Source organism: Drosophila miranda, assembly GCF_003369915.1.
Source record: "Drosophila miranda strain MSH22 chromosome Y unlocalized genomic scaffold, D.miranda_PacBio2.1 Contig_Y6_pilon, whole genome shotgun sequence".
Lineage (NCBI taxonomy): Eukaryota > Metazoa > Arthropoda > Insecta > Diptera > Drosophilidae > Drosophila > Drosophila miranda.
In genome coordinates, this window is record NW_022881651.1 from 1012923 (window position 1) to 1028064 (window position 15142).

At 45.6% G+C, this 15142-nt stretch overlaps 1 protein-coding gene across 1 annotated transcript; it reads left to right on the forward strand.

Moving 5' to 3' along the window:
• Nucleotides 1-13795: 13795 nt before the first annotated feature.
• Nucleotides 13796-14629, forward strand: LOC117195147. Its single transcript, XM_033399795.1, has 2 exons — nucleotides 13796-13830; nucleotides 13896-14629. Exons 1-2 carry the CDS (start codon nucleotides 13814-13816, stop codon nucleotides 14614-14616), a joined length of 738 nt encoding a protein of 245 aa, XP_033255686.1. The 5' UTR covers nucleotides 13796-13813; the 3' UTR covers nucleotides 14617-14629.
• Nucleotides 14630-15142: the final 513 nt, after the last annotated feature.

Sequence of the window (15142 nt, forward strand, 5' to 3'; positions counted from 1 at the left end):
TGAATAATTTTAAAAGTGAAACTTTTAACAATTACGCACAAATAAATTTAAAGAAGACCTGTTTCACCAATTTACTTAATGGCTTTAAAGCCAACTGCACTAAAAAAAGGGAAAAAAACAAAGAAATAGACATCATTCAGGATGGTGCCATATTAGTTTCAGGCAAAAATATCGTAGACAATACTACTTTGTTAGGATCGTATCTCCTTATATTCAACAACACAATTGTAATAAATAATATAACCCACATAAATGATAAGTGTTAAATTCTAAGATATATATCGCATCATAGATATAGCGATTTTGAATTAGTTGATTATATACAATCGAATGATAAGCAATTTTCTTTTGATAATGTTAATATTTTAAATCCCCTTATAACATTAGGTTATACGGCCTTACCATTAACAACATTATTCTTAATCATTTTGATATTGATAATGTTATTTTACTTCGGCTATAAATTAACCAAATTTGTACTTATTAAATCAATAAGAATACCATCAGAAGAAATAATGGAAAGCAACATTCAAATACTGTCAGAAGAAATTAGAGCTCTATCAGAACTTCAAAATGTATCGGGACGAAACATTTAAGAATGGGGGGAGTTACCGTACCCAATTCTATTGAGCTCTTATACGAGTTGTAAACAATCTTTGGCTTTCCAAAACGAAAACAATTTCAATCTTGGGCCTCCGCCTAATTGATTTCTAAGATGTACAATCTCAAGGGCTCTCGCCGCAATCCCAATCTTTGACACTCGCCTAAATGGAAAACCAATGTTTGCCCACACCCGGCTTCTCATAAACAATCTCACTCCCGGCTTTCTGCAGATCCTGCACCTTAGGCATTTTACAGTTCTCTCTTTGGATGACGAAATCCAATACTCGGGATGGCGAAATCAATTGAAATGTTTATAGAAAAACTATTCCCGAAAGGGATCAACGATGCAAAGATCAGAAAGTTCAAGTCAGTCTTGATCCAGAAGCGACACCGCAAAGTCGAGCTAAAAATTAACATCGCGCAAACCCTTTGCCCGGAATCCTTTGTGACCCTCTACTTAAATCTATATCAGTGAAGTTAGAAGTAAAATAAAAACTTTTTAAAAACACAATCCGCTACCGCAGTTATTTAATTTGGTGCCGAAACCCGGGAGTGAGATTGTTTATGAGAAGCCGGGTGTGGGCAAACATTGGTTTTCCATTTAGGCGAGTGTCAAAGATTGGGATTGCGGCGAGAGCCCTTGAGATTGTACATCTTAGAAATCAATTAGGCGGAGGCCCAAGATTGAAATTGTTTTCGTTTTGGAAAGCCAAAGATTGTTTACAACTCGTATAAGAGCTCAATAGAATTGGGTACGTTAACTTGCACACAGCTTTTGGGACGCCACTGTCAGTTTCTCCATTCGTCTGGAAACTCGGCTGCTACTTCGTCACAACGAAAGGCTGAATCCAATAAGTCAAATCGTCATTCTAATTACCAAATAAACTCGTCGTTTGCTATCACTAATCCGTCTTGTACACTTTGTTCTAGTTCTGGCCATAAGATCTCTAATTGCGCTCAGTTCAAGGCTATGAACAGCAACCAACGGTACGACAATGCAAAACGCCTCGGTCTATGCATCAATTGTCTTGGAAACGGTCACAGAGTGGCGCAATGTTCATCGACTCATCGTTGCCGATCCTGTAATCGGAATCATCATTCGTCCTTGCATCACTCTCAGCCTCAACAGCCACCCCAATCATCAGCAGGACAATCGTCAACTACTGAACCGGTACTCCAACCAGCGCAACCCTCCTGGCAAACGGCTCATCAAGCTGCTTCACACTCTCATATGGAGATCGCAGCAGATGATCAAATTTTGTTGGCAACAGCTATGGTTTTGGTAAAGGATGCCACAGGTGAATACAAACTCGGTAGAGCGTTGCTTGATTCATGTTCTCAGGTTAATTTTGTAACCGAAACCTTTGCACAAAAGCTTCGCCTTCGTCGTGAAAAACACCACATTGGAATTCGCAGTATAGGAGACTCCCTTACTAGTTTGAAGGCTCGTACGACTACCTCTATTAAGTCACGTACTTCCGGCTATCAGCTCACTCTCCAGTTTGGAATCACATCCCATATTGCCTACCAGCCAGAGACTGAGATCGACATATCGAATTGGAACCTACCAGCTAACACTCCATTGGCTGACGAATCGTTCTATAGGACTAAACGTATTGATTTGTTACTGGGGACCGAAGCCTTCTATGGAGCTCTAGCTGTTGGCCAGATTCGCATTGGTCCAAATCTTCCCACTTTGCAGAAGACTCTTTTTGGTTGGGTTGTTGCTGGGAGGTACCAGCGGCAATATAACAGACAGCCATTGTGCTTGGCGACTGTAGAAGAGTCGATCGACAAGAATTTGCAGCAATTATGGAAAGTGGACTCATTTGTCGATCCAAGCGCTAGAATGCTCCCAAATCATCGTCGCTGTGAGGACCATTTCAGGGACACAACACATCAGGATGCCAGTGAGCGGATTATCGTTCGCTTGCCATTTCAAGAAGATCCAAGTTGTCTTGGAAGTTCCTTCGATACAGCTCGAACTCGATTTTTTGCCATTGAGAGACGTCTCGCTCGTCTACCGGAAATTCGCTCGCAGTATATCTCGTTCATGCAGGAATATGAAAGTCTCGGCCATATGTCCCTCGTACTGAATCCTAACTTGGAAGAACCGCATTATTATATACCCCACCATTTCGTTCTGAAACCAAGCAGTACCTCGACGAAGCTCAGAGTTGTCTTTGACGCCTCTTGCCGTACAACATCTCAAAGGTCACTTAACGATCTACTTTTAGTTGGCCCTACCATTCAGGATGAGTTGTACTTGCAATTGCTGCGGTTCCGCATGAATAGGTTCGGCATCACAGCCGACGTCACAAAAATGTACAGGCAGGTACTTGTGAGTGAGAAGGATAGAAAATTCCAGTACATTTTGTGGCGAGCATCTCCAAATACGGATCTTCAAACCTACCAACTCAATACAGTGACATATGGGACTGCGTCTGACCCATTTCTCGCAACTCGTAGTTTGCATTACTTGGCTGAGGATTGTAAGGATGCATGGCCATTAGGGGCTGCTGCTGTTAAAACTGCATTTTATGTTGATGACCTGTTGTGTGGGGCTGATGATATAGATACACTCTTCAAACTAAAAACTGATATCACATCAACTCTCGCTCGTGGTCAGTTTCCATTATGCAAGTGGCATTCAAATCATCCAGGCGTGATGGAAGACGAATCTACCAAGGAATTAAACATTTCAGAAAACTCAGTTAGCAGCACACTCGGCGTAACTTGGAATCAACGAAGTGATGCATTTAGTTTCACATTTAATCCAAAGGAAGTCTATCCCACTACCACAAAACGAACAATTTTCTCTACTGCGTCGTCGCTATTCAATCCAATCGGTCTGCTATCACCGTTAGTCATTGTCTCTAAGATCATTCTTCAGGAGTTGTGGCTTTTGAAACTCGACTGGGACGAGTCTGTCCCCCAGAATTTAAGCCACGCATGGAGCAAGTGTTTGGAATCGCTGAATTCACTGTCGTCACTAGCGGTACCTCGTTTTTGTTTGCAGCCTGATACTAGGAGCATTCAAATACATGGATTTTGCGACGCATCGATTCGGGCATACGGCTGCTGTGTTTATGTGCGCACGGAGAATTCGCTTGGACAGGTCACAGTGAAATTGTTCACTTCTAAGTCTAGAGTAGCACCACTCTCTTTATTTTTCTTGCATTAAATTGGAAATAATATGAACTCGCCTTCTCTTTCTTCTTAGTAGTATTCCCCTGTCGCCGATAGCCCGCATCCTCTGCGTTCCAGAATCTGCGGAAGTTTCCAGCGGGGCTACTGGCGTGCATCAGCCGTCGAGTAGATTGAATGGAAACGCTGCCAGCATATATGTACTATGTGTGTGTGTGCCCAACTAACGCAGACAACTGCGTGCTAGAATGAAATATTAATTCATTGGATACGCACACACAGATCCCCTTTCATGGCTCTCTGTTTCCCTCGGAGGGTGGCAGGGTACTGGGTGTCTACGCTGCTCGGCGCTGGCCTGTATCTAATCGCGCCTGCCTTGCTGTGTACCCACTGTAGATGCATATGTACATACAGTTGTTAATCAATGTCCGTTGATTGTCGCATCGTTGCTTGAAATGGGAATCCCCCTAATATTAAAGCTGGGATCCTATGCCAGAGCAGAATGCAATACTTTTCATATCCCACCTTGGGTTTCCTTAACCAATCCGCCCATAACTTTCGACATTGACAATGAGGCTTCATCAGCATTCGTTCGCTCACAGTCATTATCATAATGATGATGATAATGATAATAATGTGCATGTGTGTGGTGTGTGACTCTCGTTTAGGACCTGAGCTCAAAAGTGCAATGCACGGCAGAAAAATCAACACGATCTGATTCAAGGGGTAAAGATATGTATCTTTGGCACACCGAAGTGCCGACACTCTTTCAATTCAAGCTTGTTCACAGCCCAGCGATTCGCAAATGCGGCCAATGAGTATGTGTTGTGAGTATATAATATGATCCGATCCGATCAGGCGATTCATCAGTGAAGATTTTCTCTCCTTTCGCTTTTCTGCCTAGTGGGGTCCCAAGTGTGGGAAAAGCCACGAGGGCGTGAAACTCAAGAAAAGCATGAAGAAAATTACTATTGAACCGGTGACTAGCTCATGGTCTTCCTCGAGCGAACCGACTGCCTTTGTTTGGCCAGAATTCCACTCGATGTTCTCGACAATGGTGCACAAAGACCATCGTATACCAATCATCGAAAAATTCCAATATCTTCGTGGATGTCTAGATGGTGCTGCGCTGGATACGATTCGTTCCTTGGAACTTTCTGAGGAGAATTACGACAAGGCGTTGAATTTACTAATGTTGCGATTCGATAATAAACTGTTACATTTTCAGGCACACGTCAAGGCTATTTTCGGGCTGCAAGGGGTGGAGAAGGGCTCGGCTATCGGCTTGCGCGCGCTCAGCGATAAAATCAATTCGCACTTGCGTGCACTTCAGACCTTGGCGACCCCGCAGGAGATTTCCGATGGGTTGCTGATCTTCATCATAGGCACGAAATTGGACCACAAGACCAAGGAGTAATGGGAAGAGAACTTGCCGACGTCAGGATTGCCTCGGTGGTCAAGCATGGCCTCATTCTTGGAAGCAAGATGTCGGATGCTGGAAAATTTGGGATCGGCTATGGTAACAATTCCTAGCCAGCAGGTGGGAGAAAGTAAACCTAGCACCCTAATCACCTCCATTAACGATCATAATAGCTCAACATGCAAGTATTGCAAATCCTCCGATCACTACATATCCCGATGCCAGGCATTTCTAGATCTCCCTGTTTTTTCTCGATACAAGGAGGTGAAGAAGCGCCATTTATGTCAAAACTGCCTCAACAAAGGCCATTCATTGCAACGCTGCAAGTCAGGGGCATGTAGAAATTGCCAAGCCAAGCATCACACACTGCTCCACATGCAGTCGGGCGCTGTGCCGTCGCCGAGCACGGAATCGACCCAGCATGATCCTGCAAGTGCCCTAGTAGCAAGCAAATATACTAGCCCTCCCCCTCGAGTCAAAAATCTCTGCCTAGCCAAAACGTGCTGCTAGCTACCGCAATCGTATATGTCAGGGGCCGTTTTGGATCGCTTATTCCATGTCGTGCCATTTTAGATTCCGCTTCTCAGGTTAACTTTATAACATCGAGACTCGCCAATCAGCTGCAGTTAGATCCTCACCCGTCTCACGTTCAAATCGCCGGTATTGGAGAGTCAATTCTACCATCCAGCAAGGCTGTAGACATCGTCCTGCAATCTCAAGACGAAAGCTATCACTGTTTCCTCTCTGCAATTATCACTGCCTCAATCACAGGAATGCAGCCTAACTTCGGCCTAGATGCAAAGGATTGGCCAATGCCAAATAATCTAAAACTGGCTGATCCTAATTTCGCCAAGCCCCAGCGTGTCGATCTGTTGATAGGTGCTGGTTTGTTCTTCGAATTAATGTGCGTTGGACAGATTCGACTGTCAGACCAATTGCCAACATTGCAGAAAACGAAACTTGGCTGGATAGTGTCAGGAAGTATTAAAAACTCTGAGAAAGCCCGTGCGGCGCTAGCAGCCGTTGAAGATCCCCCTGTCATCTCCGCTTGCGAGACTAATTTGTGCGATATTGTAAGGCGGTTTTGGGAAGTCGATGGAGATTATTCGCCCTCATCAATTTCGGAGGAAGATGTTCATTGCGAACAGCATTTCGTCACAAACTGCATTCGCCTAGATTCCGGAGCTTACTCCGTGCGTTTGCCAACCAAATTCAGTCTAGAGGAATTAGGAGAATCGTATCAGCAGGCGCTACGTAGATTTCTCAATTTGGAGAGTAAGCTAGCAAAAATGCACAGCTTAAGGCAGGCTCCAGGAGTATCGTGATTTAGGACACATGTCGCCAGCTTCGCGGCAGTCAGACCTCCCGCAGTACTTCTTGCCTCACCATTGCGTCCACAAGCAGGATAGTACAACCACCAAATTACGCGTAGTGTTCGATGGATCTGCCAAAACAGCGTCTGGAGTATTACTGAATGATGCGCTAATGGCTGGACCCACCATCCAACCTAAAATTCTGATAACTCTGCTTCGTTTCCGCTTTTTTAAAGTCGCCTTGTGTGGCGATATCTGCAAAATGTACCGCTGTGTACGCGTTTCCCATCCCGATACGCACGTGCAGTGCATCCTATGGCGCAATGACCCGAAGGAGGAGATTCAGGTGTTCAAGTTGGAGACTGTTACTTACGGAACCAAACCTGCCGCTTTCTTAGCAATTCGTGCTATGCATCAATTGGCAAATGATGAAGAGTTGCGTTTTCCGCTTGGCGCTGATGTTGTTCGAAGAGATTTCTATGTCGATGATCTCATATCTGGAGACAGCATTGATTCTGTCATCAAGATTCGTCAGCAGGTAAAGGAGCTACTTTCGAAAGGATGTTTTCCCATACGTAAATGGTGTTCCAATGAACCCGCTGCTTTGGAAGGCGTATCGGAGGCGGATCGCGAAAAGTTCCTTACCTTTCATGACGGGACTGAAGTAACCAAGGCGCTTGGTCTAGTTTGGGATCCCACCACGGACAATCTTCTGTTTAGCTTCACTCACGTTGGAACCGCTGCAGGCCCAATATCGAAGCGTTCGGTCCTGTCTACACTAGCTAGGTTCTACGATCCTCTAGGGCTCATCTCTCCCATCATCACAAAAGCTAAAATATTTATGCAGTCGCTATGGAACGAAAGCCTAAAGTTGAAATGGGACGAAAGCCTGCCCCAGGATCTACATACGACTTGGATTGAGCTGACTTCGCAGTTGTCGATGGTTAAAAACTTTAAGTTTCCACGTTACGTGCTTCGGCAGCAAGCCAGATTAGAAATGCACGCGTTTTGTGATGCGAGCCAAGCAGCATAAAGCGCCTGTGTATACATGCGTTCGGAAGCTCTTGGCATTGTGCAAAGTCATCTCTTATGCTCTAAATCCAGAGTCGCGCCCTTGAAAAGTATGACTATCCCCAAGCTTGAGCTATCCGCTGCCCTCGTATTAGCCGAACTAGTGTCCACCATAGTTAAGGGATTATCAGCTCCATGCTAAATACATTGCTGGTCGGATTCGTCCATAGCCCTTGCCTGGATTCGAGAATCACCATTGAATTTCAATATATTTGTTTCTAATCGAGTTCAGCGGATTCAGGAGCTCACCGCTGGAATGACTTGGCATCACGTGCCCACAAAGTTGAATCCTGCCGACATCATATCACGTGGATCCACGCCCGCTGAACTAATGGATAGTAGCCTTTGGATCTCTGGACCACCATTCTTGCGTCTTGAGAGCTCAGAGTGGCCTGCAGGCTTGCAATTGCCGACCGATGTACCAGAACGTCGTCATGCAGCATTGGTTGTTTCAAACGAAAGGGATGTATCGTACGATTGAAAATTTCAAAACTCATTCGGATCCATGCAGCGCGTCTTTGCTTTCATATATCGATTCTGCATTCTCAAGGACAAAGGCATAGCGCGGTCGAAGGGTCAACTTACCGTAATCGACTCAATCGACCCTTTGCTCATAAGGGCAATACAGCAGCAACAATTTTCGGAAGAGATAAGGGCCCTCGCCAGCAAACAGGCCCTACCCCCAAAAAGCACGATGGCCTCACTGAATCCATTTCTGGATAGCTTTGGATTGCTGCGTGTTGGAGGCCGCCTCCAAAATGCCGAATTGGACTACGACGCGAAGCACCCGATCCTGCTTCCTAAGGGACATCCTGTCACTGTCTCTATTATTATCTTCTTTCACGAAAGGTTTCTCCACGCAGGAGCTCAAGGATTGCTCGGACTGCTTCGGCAAAAATTCTGGCCTATTGGTGGACGCAAATATGTTGCGGGAATCATTCGCAAATGTGTTAGATGCTTTCGTTTGAAGCCAGTGCTGAGGGAACATACCATGGGAAACTTGCCTGGGACTAATCCAGCATTCCACACAACGGGTGTTGATTTTTGCGGACCCTTTTATCACAAGTCGGAAGTCAGAAGCAGGCCTCCTATCAAATGTTACATCGCTGTCTTCGTATGCTTTATCACCAAAGCAACTCATTTGGAAGTCGTTCGGGATCTATCTACAGAATCCTTTCTGGCAGCATTAAGGCGTTTTACAAGTCTACGTCCCAAACCTCGAATCATCTGGTCAGACAACGCTACAAATTTTGTAAGAGCAAAAAATGAGCTTTTGGAGCTTCGGCAAATGTTCCTCAGCGATCCTCATACGTCGGCTGTGTCACATCTCTGCGTTTCTAGTGGAATCGAGTGGAAATTCATCCCCCCTCGCTCACCTCATTTTGGGGGTTTGTGGGAGGCGGCTGTTAAAGCAGCTAAATATCATTTTCTTCGCATCGTCGGGACCTACATTTTTACTCTTGATGAAATTCAGACCTTGGCTTGTGAAATCTCAGCTTTGTTAAGTCCCGTCCGATTTATGCAATTACAGAAAGTCCCGATGATCTAGATGTGCTCACGCCAAACCACTTTCTCAATGGAGCCCCGAAAGCTGCATTCGACGAGCCAGATGTGGCGCATCTCCGGGTCAACCTACTTAGTCGATGGCAGCGGCTGTGTCAAATGAAGCAGGCGTTTTGGAGAAAATGGAGCACGGCGTATCTTTCGATTCTTCAGGAGCGGAGCAAGTGGCGGTCATCGTCTCCAAACATCAAGCTAGGAGCGCTCGTCATGATCAAGGAGGAAACGCTGCCACCATTAAGGTGGCCGCTTGGCCGCATTGAGAGCGTCATCCCAGGAAAAGATGGAACCATCAGAGTAGCCGTCATCCGCACTCAAAAAGGCCTTTTCAAGAGGGCCGTTGGAAAAATAGCGGTTCTGCCCCTTCAGGATGGATCTGTTGAAAGCCTTTGCCTTCCAACGGGGGGTGAATGTTCGGAGCAGAACCCAGCCGATTAGCTGCTTGCCAAATAGCACCTAATTCTTGGCCCTCAGCCGCTTATTTTGTTTGTTACTTATGTCTATGTCACTCATTTGTTTGTTAAAGCTCTGCGCTTGCTTGCCCTGCTAAACGCTCTCTGCCAGCTCGCTCTTCGCTATCTCCGCTTTGCGTCTGCCTACCGACGTCGGCCGAGCGAAGCTGCGCTTAGCGATCGGAGCGGCAATGTAAAGGGCAGGCAAGCCACACTTGCAATTTGGATGTCACGCATTAAAAAACATATCGTAATTTTATTTCTGCGCCGAGTTTTATTTAATTCGAAATAATTAGTCGGCCGATTGGGGATAAAAAACATTATCTCCACAGTCTTATTTAATAATTTAATTTTTTGGTCCATTATTTGGAGAGCCATGAACACTACAGTTGTAGCATAATATACTGGGTTTCTGATGAAATCTTCTTTAAACGATACTTTCATTATGTTTATAAAAATTGTTGATAAATGCTTGCCACGTTCCTCGAAGGTATTGCTGTTCATGTTGTTAAAACATATTGGTTCGTTTCTAAATTCGAAATGTTTTTCAACAGCGCGTAATAAGTTCATTATTTCATTTTTAATGATTTCTTTAACTTTATCAGACATTAGGTAGTCGGGCAAGTTGTCTACCGACTTCGTAGCCTCAAAGATACTCTTGTAATTTTCTTTCCTGTATTCCTTGACATACATATTTGACAACAACACATCCTCATGTATATCATTTTTTAGGATAACCTTTTTGAGGTGGGGCAGATCCCACAAAATGGGGAAAATTCTGAGTCGCTTAGTTTCTGTAAATTTACAGTCATGTTAATGCGTCCATTCATTATGTTTCCTTGCATTTTCAGTTCTTCCAATGCGTCCGTTACCAGATTTTCGGGGGCCTGTACCTTTGTGCAATTCATTGCTCGCTTGAAGGTGACCAATATCGTTGACCAGATCATCGTTACCGACGATACCTGGAGGAAGAAAAGTCTGATTCACCTGCTCCAATGTAATTGCCACAATCTACTCACCTTCAGTGTCGTCGTCGTCAACATCCATAGGCAATGTACTAACCAGCCGGTCCAGCGGTCCACACGGCAGATGTTCCTCTGCCTCTTTGTCCTGATACGGCTCGAACAGATTGAGTTCATTTATGTCCTCATCGAAACACGACAATTGCGACGGCTCCAACAGATTGAGTTCATTTATGTCCTCATCGAAACACGACAATTGCGACGGCTCGAACATATCTTCCTCTATGTCCTGATACGGCTCGAACAGATTGGGTTCCTTTATGTCCTCATCGAAACACGACAATTTATTCATTTCTGAATCTATCTTTTTATCCATCTTGGCGCGGTTCTTGGGTTACTCTTATTAACTTATTTCACTCTTTTCTCTATTTTTTGTCGATCGTCGAATAACTCGCCTCAGACTTATAGCAGTATAATATCGCATAAAACCTATCGCAGTATCATATCGCAGTATAATATCGCATAAAACTAATTTCAGTATAATATCTCGGTTAGGGTTAATATATGTTGCCTTACAATTATTTTATTTTTATTTTTATACATGTTGAAATCAGGAAACTAGACGCGGAATTATGTGATATTTATCGGTCCGTATCGTATAGCAACAAAATATCTGTAAACGTTCTTCCTTCTTGATCGTCGTATTCGAATAAATGTGTTGGCATATCGAGTACATTGGTATTTCTTATAATACTATCGATGCGTAAATACCAAAACTATACATGCCCCGTTATTTAAAACATAAATAAAGAACACAAAATAAGACAAAGATGTACATTAATTTGGGAGGTGTAAGAATTGACGGGGTGGACAGTGCCCTTGTTAATTATTATGCGGGATATACTGGGACCATCTGCAAGGCCGGAAAGTGCAAAGCCCGAAAGCACAGGAAATTGCCAACATGACGTTGTCGTTCGGTGGAGCCCAAGTTTGCGACATAAGTGCAGCAGGAGTGATTAATTTTTCTGGACCATCAACGTAAGGGTACGTAAATTAGTTACATTTATATTATATTCTTCTAATAATGTATTCCATTCAGCGGGGACGACGCACGCGAAGTATGCTGAGCCTGTCACTCCGGTGCAGAATATTTCTGTTCTGATGATATCTCAGGATATTGAGGATATTGACAACAATATGAACGGTGATACGGAGGAGTCGGCCACAACTCAGGATATTGAGGATATTGACAATATGCACGGTGATACGGAGGAGTCGGCCACAACTCAGGATATTGAGGATATTGACAACAATATGAACGGTCATACGGAGGAGTCGGCCACAACTCACGATATTGAGGATATTGACAATAAGCACGGTGATACGGAGGAGTCGGCCACAACTCAGGATATTGAGGATATTGACAACAATATGCACGGTCATACGGAGGAGTCGGCCACAACTCACGATATTGAGGAGAATATTGACAACATTTCTGACAATATTCAGAATATTTCTGATTATACAGTCAATGATATGGAGTGTACTATTTCTGATGAAATATATGATTCGTCTGAGCCAGTGCACCACGTGGAGGAGAAGCAGGAGCAGGAGGTTCGGGAGGATCCGGACTTAAGTAAGTAAATAAGTAAAATTTAAAAAAAATACATATAATAACTTCTTAATTCTCCAGACATGTTTACTGAAGACATTCTTAGTACTGAAAGTGGAAAGGACAATTTGAAAACACCGATTTCCCCTAAGGCTTCGCCCCCCGTGCATGGCTGCAAGTGCAAACTATGCGGCAAAATGATTGGAATGTTGAGCACCTTGGGAAACCACGTAATGAACCAACATTACACAGCAATAAGAGGTATGGTTTCAAGGAATTCGAAGACAATGCAAAAAATTGCTGCCATTTTTACGGAAAAAAAAAGTGACCATGTTAAGACTATCAGAGAGAACTGGGGTGCCGGCCGAGTATTTGAGGGCGATAGTCAAGTGCAGCGATGACTATAAAAAAATTGGGTGCCGCTTGTGGGCCGCCAAGACGGCTGCAGAGAAGCTGAAGGACATCAACCAATAACTGTTTCGTTTTTTCATTTTAATATTTGATTTGGCTTGAGTAGACTGATCCAGAGAAGCTGAAGGACATCAACAAATAACTGTTTCGTTTTTTAATTTTAATATTTGATTTGAGTAGAAAAACTCGCCTGTTATTCGTAAATGTAACGACTGAAAATAAACTTATTGACAAAAAAGGGAGGAGTATTTATATTGTGTGGGCGCCTTTGGGCCAAGAAATCATCAAAGTTATTCACGTCGCACAGTTTGGGAAAAAACTGGACTGGAGTGGAGTCGACTGGAGGGACTGCAATGACACTTGCCGGCTGGCGGCCTCTTGGAAATTTTAAGCCTCGTTAAGCTTCTGGTCAACCGCCTGGCTGGTCTGCTTGAGCGCTCCATCGAATGGATTAACCTTCGCTCTGGATATACTGGATGCCCTTTTGGATTACAGGACTACCCTCTTTAGCGCCTTTGAATGGATAAACAAAGTGCATGTCCTACATGGATTACAGCCGTATAGCGCATCATAAAAGGTAAGAAATTAAGCCACAAATTGAATGCCGAACACAGCAAATGCTTAACCCATGACACCACCAAAAGGGGGAGAGGGAGTAGAGGGGGATGAGTGCCCCCTATTAATCCTTAAGTGCTTCCTGTGATTTTATGTTAATTTGTACACGGGGAACAGAGGACTCCAAAGAGACCTCTCGAGCAAGTCGCTGCTCTGCCCAGGGAAAGTACGTCACCTGACCTGTGATTCGAAACACAACATCGAAGTGGGCCCTGAACTATCACTTGGAGCCGTTCAGAACTGGCTCTGGAAATCATTCAGTACGAATATCTGGAGAGAGCGGCACAACACAGAGAACGGCAGCAAATATCGAAAGCACAGGGAACATAAAGTAAATAAAAATACAAATACAAAACAAAGCCCATGAACGAATATTTCCTCACAGGTGCTGGAATAAGATGAATCCAACTATTAACAATCCACGTTCCCCATTCACCCGCTCGCGGGGTATTTTCGGATCCATGGGATCCTTCGTCTTTACCGACCAGCAGCAGCAGCAGCAGCCGGGGCTGCAGGTCCCCCCCGAAGGTTCCGCCGACAAGAATGGACTCAATGCGATGCCCTTCCTAGGCCAAATCCACACCAGTCCTCTGCTGTCCCGCTCAATGGGTCCAATAGGTCACGCTCACCCCCCCACCTTCCCTCCGATGGGGGATTCAGATGGGTGAGCGGCAGCAGCCCAGACTCCCCTTCCCCCCAGGACATAACTTACCCCCGGCTCCACTGCAGATTCAATGCTGTGCCACAGATGGCTTCGATGGGACCACCGACCGTGTTGAGCTCCCTCTGGACAGGCGGCGCTTCTCCGGACAGCCGCGGAGACTACTACGACGACCCCCACGAAGAGTATTCCGACTGCCGCTACGAGGGCGACTACGAGATCGACTACTCGATGCCCACCGAGGAGGACCAAGCGGAGCAGTCGTGCTCCTGTCAGAGCCAGAGCGAGTTCAGCTCGATAGAGCGCACCGAGTCGGACTCGGAGTGGGAGGAGCTCTCCGACGGCCCTTCCCCCAGGGTCTCCCCGCTGGAGTCCCTCGGCGCAGTCGTGCTCTCCACAATGCAGCCGGAGCACCGTCAGCGCATGGTGGCCTTGTACCACCTCGTCTTGGAGACCGCTGTGGTCAAGGTCGTGCTGCTGGTGCTGCAACTGCTGTGCTGCGCGGTGTTCTGGCTGGTCGAGAAGACCGTGGGCTTCAACGAAACCGTCGGCTCGAAGCGCCACCGATTGTGGAACAGCAAGTTCAAGCTGCGCACCATCCAGCGCCAGTTGCTGTGGCTCATGGCCAATGCCCGGGGCGTCGAGACGCTCGTCTTCTTTGCCGTGCTCATGACCACGCCCTGGCTGTTCTCCCTCAGCCTCCTGGGATTCATCCTGTCCCTGGCGGCGCTCCTGAAGAAGACCGTCGAGCAGCTGGTGTTCCAGATACGCCTGCACCTCGTGCTCTAGGGGCAGCCATCGAGCAGAAAGCAGCAAGCAGTATCCAATCACACACTGACAGAAGACACACGGCCACACGCCCGACACTCCACCCCTCCCCTCAGAGATGTTTGCACTTCCATTTGGGCATCTATTTTCGTTGATGCTGGCATCGCAATACACGGAATCGTCTCTCCGTTTTTGGCCGCAATGAAAATAGATACCGAGATATTCGAAATTCAAAGTCAATTCCCACGAGAGAGAGCGAGACAGGCCTTCTTCTTTTGGTTTACGGCCTTTCTTTCTTCTGCCTTTGGCATCGCCCACTCCACACTCTTTATTTTTCTTGCATTAAATTGGAAATATGAACTCGCCTTCTCTTTCTGCTTAGTAGTATTCCCCTGTCGCCGATAGCCCGCATCCTCTGCGTTCCAGAATCTGCGGAAGTTTCCAGCGGGGGCTACTGGCGTGCATCAGCCGTCGAGTAGATTGAATGGGAACGCTGCCAGCATATATGTACTATGTGTGTGTGTGCCCAACTAACGCAGACAACTGC